We start from the raw sequence: 10,671 nt of genomic DNA, 5'->3' as shown, positions 1-10,671 counted from the left end.
ACTGTGAGAGAAAAGATTTCTCTTTGTTAAAGGCATACATTTGTGGTATTTCTGTTACAGCAGCACTAGATAACTAAGACAATAGGTCAGGAGAGGCAGAGGTCACCACTGAGAACTAGTGTCCTTCACACCAACACTCTAGGAGCACAGGTGAGCATTCTGGACGTTTAATGATTTTGGCAACCAAAAAACTCTTCCTCAGTAAAAGAGCTCTAAAGCCATCTGAATGTGGTCAGTGGCCCTCAGAGAGTGAATCGAGGAAGGTTCCATTTAAGGACATTGTCGCTCTAGATGAGAGGGCATTACTCTGTGATTATTACCTTGTGAGTGAGGTAGTGCTGGGGAAAGGCTGCCAATAAATTTACCTTGTAATTAGAATCTCTACACCCATAAGCACCTGAAAGGAACTAGGATTCCTGCTAGGGGTACTGGCACAGCCTGAGGAGGACTATAGACATCCAGTAAGAAACAGTGGAAAGAGAGGACAATGTCTGCTACAATGCTAACCTTGTGGCCCTGGTGAAGCAATACCACATGAACCTACATGATTGTATTGTAGAAGGTAGAGAACAATTGGAGATGTGAATAAAACAGAACAAAATCTAGAGAGCCTGACTTTGACTTCCTAAGTAAAGTAAGAGGGCAAAAAGAAAGCCTAGGATTAGGGCTTTGTTCCCAGCACAAGGAACGATATAGGTGATATAAATATACATAGATATAGATAGATACATATAATGTCTATAAGAGTATTTATATAGCCACCTAAGTTTTTGACTATATGACAAAGATGTTTCTTGTAAGTATCCATTTACATTGGAACATCTGAAATTTACTGAGAAAATTGAAGTTCTATTGCAAAAATTAAGACTTCAGATTGATGACATCTTCTCAGGCCATATGGAGAGTATGTAAATGAAAACCAAAAAATAGAAGTAAAAGTTTAATATTGAGGATGGTTTAGAAAATGAAAACTATTATGTTCCCTATATAAAAGCCATGATAGAAAGAATGTCTTCAGGGAACCTAGGCTCCAAGGTTCAACCAAACACCCAGCTCAGTCAGGCCAGCAGCATCCTCTATTCTCCCAATGGCCCTCCTGCTCTCTTTACTGACAGCCCTGGTGGTGTTCAGTTGTGGCCCTGCTCCATCTCTGGGTTGTGATCTGCCTCAAAACCACACCGTGGCTAGTGAGAAGACCGTTGACCTTCTGGACCAAATGCAGAGATGCCCCACTTTCTTCTGTCTGGATGACAGAAAGGACTTCAGGTTCCCCCAGGAGATGGTAGATGGCAGCCAGCTCCAGAAGGCCCAGGCCATCGCTTTCCTCCACGAGATGCTCCAGCAGATCTTTGACCTCTTCCGTACAATGGACTCCTTTGCTGCTTGGAACACTACCCTCCTGAACCAGCTCCTCAATGGGCTCCCTGAACAGCAGGAAGACCTGGAGACCTGCTTCATGCAGGCAATGGAAGAGGGAAAATCTGCCCTGCCCATTGAGGGCCCTGCACTGGCTGTGAAGGAGTACTTTGAGGGAATCCGTTTCTATCTGAAAGAGAAGGAATACAGTGACTGTGCCTGGGAATTTGTCAGAGTGGAAATCAGGAGATCCTTCTCTTCATCAACAGCCTTGCAAGAAAGGTTAAGAAGAAAGGATGGTGACATGAGTTCATCTTGACTTGACTCACATTGACTGATATGCCCTATCGCGCTTGCACGCATATCTTTGGTCATTTCAGAACGTGCTTATTTCTGCTCTAGTCACAATTTATGGAATTAAATCCAACAATTACCTTGGCAGCAGTATTAAGCAAGTATATGTGAAAAATATTCAGCTCCAGGGACATCAGTCTTTAGGAGATGACTGCTCTGGCTATCCGTCTGTCTGTTTATTTATTTATGTTTATTGATTCTTTCTGGCTTGTTAGGATATTTGTAAAGTTACATTTTTTTATTTAAAAAATTTCACATTTACTTTGTATTAAAATTTAGAAAACATATCCACCTATTTTATTATTTATTTTATTAAATTTGTATTATGTCTTATGTAACAAATTCTTATCAAAGAAAATATCTTGAATTCATTCTTAAAGAACAAAATCAAAGCCCCGATTTTGTAAAACAAATTGAAGAATGGATGGTAAAATGTATTTACTCACTCATTCGTTGTCATTGTATTCATATTATATGTGTCAACTGAGTAAGTGGCAGATTGTGTAACTGCCATCAAATCCAGGTGAATGAAGCAAATACAATTCTTTCATTGCTGGAGCTTTCAGTAGTACAGGGAAAGAAACATAAAGACAATACCGATGTTTACTTAATTTCAACTATATTAAATACTACTAAAAGAATTTTTTAAAAATGATCTTCTTATACAACAACTTTAGCTATGAAAGATGCTGGGAAGAAAAAGAAATATTAGATGTCCTTTCTAAAGTGCCTGGGAGACATGTAGTTTTATTGACAGGAGTCTTACCAGCAGTTGGATACATGGGTCTACCATGTGCAAAAATGCCATTGATGAAGGTATGAATTTGGGATTCGTTTTTGCGTATTTGATCATGAGAGCATGTGAATTGGTAAAAAATATTTTGATAAGGTTAATTTTATCGGGTTTATTTAGTTTTGAAAAGATTTATGGATGGAAGCACTTTTTTCAGCAAAAATTTGTTTTTAGTTTTTAGAATAATCTAAGAATTTTTGTGTAAGATAAAGGAAGAGAGAGAGAAATAAAAATAAATAAATAAAGTAAAAATGCATAAAAATTCCATTCTGGCTAGAGCAAAGGAGAATAAAGAAGACCAAAGACACAAGGGAAAGATTAGTCCAAAGAACTAATGGACACAACTACCACAACCTTCACCAGAACAAGTAGATGGTGCCCATTTACCACCACCTGGCTCTGGCAGGGATCACAGTAGTGGGTCCTGGATAGGGTGAGAGAAAACTTAGAACAAAATTCAAATTCCCTCTCTCTCTCACACACACACATAAAGACCAGGCTTGCTGGTCTGATAGAGACTAGAGAAACCCACAGAGTATGGCCCCCAATACCCTTTTAACTCAGTACTGAAATCATTCCTGAGTTTTAACCTTCAGCCAAAGATTAGACAGTTGTACAGAGTCACCAATAACACATGTCAGGAATGTGCTTCCTAGGTCAATCATGTATATGAAACTAATGGACACAACAGCCCAAAAGCAAAGATGAGAAAGCAGGAAGAGCCAGGAAAATGGAATGAATGGAAACAGGGAATCAGGGGCAGAGAAGGAGAGAGTGTTGACACATCATGGGGTTGGTAGCCAATGTTGCAAAACAATTTATACATTAACTGTTTAATGATAAACTAATTTGCTCTGTAAACTTTCACCTAAAATCACAACAAAAAAAGAGGTTAGCGAGTGCTACTGTAACAACAACAACCATAATATATAACTTTTTAAATACATTTTGAGGTTATATAAAAAATAAAAACCATCGCACTTGAGTCCATTTCGACTCATAGTGACCCTATAGGACAGAGTAAAACTGCCCCACAGGGTTTCCAAGGAGCAGCTGGTCAATTCCAACTGCCAACCTTTTGGTTAGCGGCCAAGATCTTAACCACTGTGCCACCAGGACTCCTATGTGAGAGCAACCAAACAAAAAAACCAAACCCAGTGACGTCGAGTCAATTCCGACTCATAGCGACCCTATATGACAGAGTAGAGCTGCCCCATAGAGTTTCCAAGGAGCGCCTGGTGGATTCGAACTGCAGACCCTTTGGTTAGCAGCCGTAGCACTTACCCACTATGCCACCAGGGTTTCCTTATGCAAGAGTAGTGGTAGGACATAGAAAATGCTTAAACATTTGAACTTAATTATTTAAGAGGGTTTGTTTAATGTTTGCATTAAAAATTTTAAGTGAGCCAATAAAAGTGCAAGTAGAAATGTGAATATCAATGAGATCCAAAGGGGGTAAATCAAAACAAACAAAAAAGCCTCATTGTTGTGTAGTCGATTCCAACTCATGGCAACCTTACAGAACAAAGTAGAACTAACCGTAGGGTTTCCAAGGCTGTAATCTTTAAGGAAAATGACTGCCACATCTTTCTCCTGGTGGGTTTGAAATTCCAACCTTTTGGTTAGCAGCTGAGCACTTAACCACTGCATCAACAGGGTTCCTCAAAAGAAGATGTTGTTAGGTGCCATCCAGTTGGTCCCAAATCATAGTGCTCTATGTACCCAGAAAAAAAATGTACATAGTACTATGTACATAGGGTACATAGTGCTCTATGTACAACAGAATAAAACACTGCCAGGTCCTGCATCATCCTCACAGTCGTTTCTGTTTTTGAGCCCATTGTCGCAGCCACTGTGTCAATTCATCTTTTTGAGGGACCCTCTACTTTACCAAGCATGATGTCCTTCTCCAGGGACTGGTCCCTCCTGATAACATGTCCAAAGTATGTGAGATGAATTCTTGCCATCCTCACTTCTAAAGAGCATTCTAGCTGTCTTTCTTCCAAGACAGATTTGTTCATTCTTCTGGCAGGGCATGGTATATTCGATCTTCACCAACACCATAATTCAAAGGCATCAATTCTTCATCAGTTTTCCTTTTGTGTTGTCCAGCTTTCACATGCATGTGAAGTGATTGAAAAATACCATGGCTTGGGTCAGGCGCACCTTAGTCCTCAAAGTGACACCTTTGCTTTTTAAAGGTCTTTTGCAGCAGATATGCCCAATGCAATATATCATTTGATTTCTTGACTGCTGCTTCCCTGGGCATTGATCGTGGATCCAAGTAAAATAAAATTCTTAACAACATCAGTCCTTTCTTCATTTATCGTAGTGTTACTTATTGGTTCAGTCGTGAGGATTTTTGTTTTCTTTATGTTGAGGTGTAATCCATACTGAAGGCTGTGGCCTTTCATCTTCATTAGTTAATGTTTCAAGTCCTCTTCACTTTCAGCAAGCAAGGTTGTGTCATCTGCATGTCACAGGTTGTTAATCAGTCTTCCTCCAATCCTGATGCCGAGTTCATCTTCATATAGTCCAGCTTCGCGGATTATTTGATCAGCATACAGATTAAATAGGTATGGTGAAAGAATACAACCCTGATGCACACCTTTCCTGACTTTAAACCAATCAGTATCCCCTTATTCTGTCCGAACAACTGTCTCTTGATCTATGTACAGGTTCCTCACGAGCACAATTAAGTGTTCTGGAATTCCCATTCTTCACAACGTTATCCATAGTTTGTTATGACCCACACAGTCCAATGCCTTTGCATAATCAATGAAACACAGGTAAACATCCTTCTGGTATTCTCTGCTTTCAACCAGGATCCATCTGACATCAGCAATGATATCCCGGGTTCCAAGTCCTCTTCTGAAACCAGCCTGAATTTCTGGCAGTTCCCTGTGAATATACTGCTGCAGCCATTTTTGAATGATCTTCAGCAAAATTTCGCTTGCATGTGATATTAATGATACTGTTATATAATTTCCACATTCGGTTGGATCACATTTCTTGGGAATAGGGATAAATATGGATCTCTTCCAGTCAGTTGGCCAGGAAGTTATCTTCCATATTTCTTGGCATAGGTGAGTGAGCACCTCCAGCACTGCATCTGTTTGTTGAAACATCTCAATTGATATTCCATCAATTCCTGGAGCCTTGTTTTTTGCCAATAACTTCACTGCAGCTTGGACTTCTTCCTTCAGTACCATCGGTTCCTGAGCATATGCCACCTCTTGAAATGGTTGAATATCGACTAATTGTTTTTGGTATAACGACTCAGTGTATTTTTTCCATCTTCTTTTGATGCTTCCTGCGTCATTTAATATTTTCCCCAATGGAATCCTTCACTATTGCAACTCGAGGCTTGAATTTTTCCTTCAGTTCTTTCAGCTTGAGAAACACCAAGCGAGTTCTTCACTTTTGGTTTTCCATCTCCAGCTCTTTGCACATGACAGTATAATACTTTACTTTGTCTTCTCGAGAGACCCTTTGAAATCTGCTGTTCAGTTCTTCTACTTCATCAATTCTCCATATTGCTTTAGCTGCTCGACGCTCAATAGCAAGTTTCAGAGTCTCCTCTGACATCTATCTTGCTCTTTTCTTTCTTTTCTGTCTTTTCAGTGACCTCTTGCTTTCTTCATGTATAACGTCCTTGATGTCATTCCGCAACTCATCTGGTCTTCAGTCACTAGTGTTCAATACATCAAATCTGTTCTTGAGATGGTCTCTAAATTCAGGTGGGATATACTCAAGGTCATATTTTGGCTCTCATGGACTTGCTCTGATTTTCTTCAGTTTCAACTTGAACTTGCGTAGGAGCAATTGATGGTCTGTTCCATAGTCGGCCCGTGGCCTTGTTCTCACTGATGACATTGAGCTTTTCCATCATCTCTTTCCACAGATGTAGTCAATCTGATTTCTGTGTGTTCCATCTGGTGAGGTCCATGTGTATAGTCGCCATTTATGTTGGTGAAAGAAGGTATTTGCAATGAAGAAGTCGTTGGTCTTGCAAATTTCTATCATTCAAACTCCGGCATTGTTTCTATCACCAAGGCCATATTTTCCAACTACTGATCCTTCTTCTTTGTTTCCAACTTTCGCATTTCAATCACCAATAATTATCATTTCATCTTGATTGCATGTTCGATCAATTTCAGACTGCAGCAGCTGATAAAAATCTTCTATTTTCTTCATCTTTGGCCCTAGTGGTTGGTGTGTAAATTTGAATAATAGTCGTATTAACTGTCTTCCTTGTGGGCGTATGGATATTATGCTATCACTGACAGCATTGTACTTCAGGATAGATCTTGAAATGTTCTTTCTGACAATGAATGCAACACCATTCCTCTTTGAATTATCATTCCCAGCATAGTAGACTATACGATTGTCTGATTCAAAATTGCCAATACCAGTCCATTTCAGCTCACTAATGCCCAGGATATCAATGTTTATGTGTACCATTCCATTTTGATGATTTCCAATTTTCCTAGATTCATACTTCATACATTCCAGGTTCCAATTATTAATGGATGTTTGCAGCTATTTCTTCTCATTTTCAGTCATGCCACATCAGCAAATGAAGGTCCCGAAAATTTTACTCCATCCACATCATTAAGGTCAACTCTTCTTTGAGGAGGCAGTTCTTCCCCAGTCATCTTTTGAGTGCCTTCCAACCTGGGGGGCTCATCTTCCAGCACTGTATCAGACAATGTTTCGGTGCTATTCACAAGGTTTTCACTGGCTAATGCTTTTCAGAAGTAGACTGCTGGGTCCTTCTTCCTAGTCTGTCTTAGTCTGGAAGCTCAGTTGAAACCTGTCAGTTTGTTGCACTGTGGGCGCTTGTGTGTTGCTGTGATGCTGGAAGCTATGCCATCAGTATTCAGATACCAGCAGGGTTAGATACTGTTACTACTAATTGTTACTTTTAATTTGTCCTATTGTTCTTCTGCTTATATAATGGCATTTTCCCTTTCTCCTCCGGTTCTAACAATTTTCAGCCAGGCACAGGCCACCTCCCCGTCATTTGACTGCAAGGTCCCAATATTTCCTATATTCGTGTCTTGATTGTAGATATTTGCCTTTTCTCTGTATTTGTTTCTTCCTCCCCAGAAACGATCTTAAATCTATAGAAAATACAGCATGATGTGGTTTCGAGCCATCAAACCACTCAATAAACAGATACCTTTGTAAGACAACTTTTGCTAAAGCATTACATGAGAAAGTAAAGAATAAAACACGGAAGAAAAGCCCAGAAAACGAGAGGCTCTGAGCTTGCTCTCCAAGAAAAGCGTCTGGGGAAAAGTCGCGGCAAAGCTCCCTTCTCAGCAGTCAGGGTGTGAAACAGAAGCTTGAACTCACTATTCACAAGGCAGCCCTTTGGTTGGTTCAGGAGCTGGGGTGCTCTCTCCCTGGTCGTCAGCCCCGCTGCTAACTAGTCTCTGATCCCGGTGCTGAGACCTGAGGCATTTCTCCTGCACTCCAAGTCCCCTGTTGGTCAGTTAAGGCGAATTCGGGCGCCCTCTTCCGGCCGTTGGTGACAGCGAGGGAAGCTGTGTGCTCTTTGTTTCGCTGTCGCCACACGCCCCCTCGCGGTCGTCCCGCTGAATCACTGAGATTCTCAATGGCCAGGTCTCTGCTGATGGCACTGGTGAAGCTCTGCTCCAAAACCTCCTGGTATCATGGCTGTGAAAAGCAGGGACTCTTCATGCTTCTGAGATATCTGAAAAGGGCCCCTTCTCAGTCATGCCAGAATGACAGCACCTACTTCAATTTTCATTATAAAATGGGAGATACCATCAATATCCAACCAGCCCCTCGTTTCTCCCATTAGATTCTCCAGAAGGTCATCAATCTGATCCACACAGAAGGCTTCAGTGCAGCTTGGAGTAAGATCACTCTGGATAAATTTCTCTCCAGCCTCGATCACAATCAGCAACAGGTAGAGAAGAAGATGAAAGTAGAATATCTTCTGGCTTGTCCCTATTTGGGAATTGAAACTATCTAAAGGAAGGGGAATACAGCCGCCGCTGTGCCTTGGAGGTTGTCAGAAGGATGAGGGGAGCATGCTTTTCCCTTATTGAACAAGTCCCAGAGAAGAATCAGGCAATAAAGAAGAAGATTATTCTCATGACTTTCTCTGCTTACCAAACCCAAGAAACCAATCTGCACTACGTTTCTGTATCAGCTATAAAATATGTGAAACAAAATCACATTATATTTAGAATAGATTGTACGCACTGAGTTTCCAAAAAATATTCAGAGAGATAAATTGTTTCTTAAAGAACTGTTGTTGTTGTTAGTTGCCCTTCAGTCGATTCTGACTCATGGCAACCCAATAACCTTAGGATAATTGTTCATTTAGCCGTGTGGTCCAAGAAATTTGAAGTGATCACTGAGATCCAGCTGCTGCAGTGGCCTGAGACAATTACAGCATGGCACCCAAGGAGTGCTTTGGTGTTTGGTCCTGGGCCATGGAGTAGCTCAGTGAGGCTGAGAGGAAAGGCCAGGGCAGGAAGTGGCTGACAGTGGGGCAGGCTTTCCCTACTGGCTGCTCCAGAGAGCAGACCAGGGTGGTGGAGGAATATTCAGTGGCTCCCAACTACGCAGCCTCTCCATGCCCACCTGACTCAGCGCCCTGCAGCCCCTCTTGAGTGTGGTGGTGGTAAGCCCAGGGCCCCAGGGAGTTTGAGAGGTCACAGTGCTGACAGAGGCAGGGGCTGGGATTGCATGGGACCATCCGCATGAACAGAGTTGTTGGTGGGCACTGCACCCTTATGCTGCTAGGCTGTGCTCACACCTATGCTCTGTTAGTGGGCCTGGTGGCCCTGTGTGCATGCCTAGCCATGGATACAAGGTGTGGCTGCTCAGCATGGTGTCTACGCTCCTCCGCCCAAATCAGGGAGTCCTGAAAGCCTGGTGGCGAAGTGGTTAAGAGTTAGGGCTGCTAAACAAAAATTCAGCATTTCAAATCCACCAGGTGCTCCTGGGGTCGTTCTACCCTGTTCTATAGGGTCTCTATGAGTCTGAATTGACTCGATGGCAACAAGTTTTGTTTGGTTTGGTGCCTCAGTGGCCATAAGCCCCAGCCCACACCCACCTCTATCTAGTATTGGGGGGCCTATTCCTGCTGCCTGGCTGAGTGTTGTGCTTATGCACTTCCTCTTCAAGTCCCTCACTGTACAATTGAGAAACTGAGGCCTAGAGAAAGGCAGGGACTGGCTCAAGATACAGGAGGCAGGCAGAGTCCAGAGGATAAGGAAAATGTCCTGCCAGAATGCCAGGACTCAACCCCATCCTGCTGGGTTTGTTTTGGGAATGAAAGCCCCTAAAATATGGGGGACCCCTGCCCAACCTCTTCCAATGTGGGGTTGTTTCCCTCTCCACATCCCCACATGTGCACAGTTGTGTTTGTGTGCACATGTACACACACAGACACAGTTGAGGACCATCGAAGTGGGGTCAGAGGAGGAGAGGACACAGGGGAAGTGGCATGGGGAAGAAAGATAGCTCTGTCATGGGCAGTGCATCCAGTCTCCTAGCAACATGCCCATGGGCCATACCATGGGGAGGGAGAAAGATGCCAGGCTGGTGGTCAGGTGCAGCCCAAGGTTCCTAGGGATCTGCCTGGGATACGCCATCCCCAAGGCAACTCTGAGAGGACAAGGCCTGGGGTCCTGTAGTCTCCTACTCTGGACACTCAGAATTTGAATGACTCTCCTCCTGTAATGTGGAGTGGAACTTCAGGAGAGTAGGCCTCAGTCTCCTTCTCTATAAAATGGGGTGCTTGGAGTGGGTGACCCCAAGGGTTCCTCAAGCTCAGAGAAGTATCTGTTGGCCTTGGTTCTTCATCGATGACCCACTGTGCTGCTGCAAGGCCCTTGGAAAATGCCCTTTACTCCCTGGAGGTGCTTCTGACCTTGAGAGGACTGGGACCTGGGGGACTGAGGAAACGGGGTTAGGTAAAGCATGGCAGAGCACTGTGCCAGGAGGTCAGGGTCCAGGGACAAGACCAGTCCTTGTTGGAGCCTCCGGGCCCTCCTGTGGCTGGAATGTCACTAAATGTGGTACAGATATGTCGTGGGTGAAGTGGACGCCCCAGGGTCAGTGGACGCAAAGAAGAGGAAGACAGGCTTCCGAAGACCCCTGTATTTCTCATAAAGCCTGTA

At 43.0% G+C, this 10,671-nt stretch overlaps 1 protein-coding gene across 1 annotated transcript; it reads left to right on the top strand.

Moving 5' to 3' along the window:
* The first annotated feature begins 1,087 nt into the window (after positions 1–1,087).
* LOC135232371 (interferon omega-1-like) lies at positions 1,088–1,675 on the top strand. Its single transcript, XM_064290907.1, has one exon. The coding sequence runs from the start codon at positions 1,088–1,090 to the stop codon at positions 1,673–1,675; it is 588 nt and encodes a 195-aa protein (XP_064146977.1).
* Positions 1,676–10,671: the final 8,996 nt, after the last annotated feature.

Source organism: Loxodonta africana, chromosome 9 (genome assembly GCF_030014295.1).
Source record: "Loxodonta africana isolate mLoxAfr1 chromosome 9, mLoxAfr1.hap2, whole genome shotgun sequence".
NCBI classification, from domain to species: domain Eukaryota; kingdom Metazoa; phylum Chordata; class Mammalia; order Proboscidea; family Elephantidae; genus Loxodonta; species Loxodonta africana.
The sequence above is the reverse complement of the archived record's forward strand: the minus strand, read 5'-3'. Positions and strand labels throughout refer to the sequence as shown.

Coding starts and splice junctions, on each gene's coding strand:
- LOC135232371 (XM_064290907.1), top strand. CDS start 1,088: ATGGCCCTCCTGCTCTCTTTACTGACAGCCCTGGTGGTGTTCAGTTGT.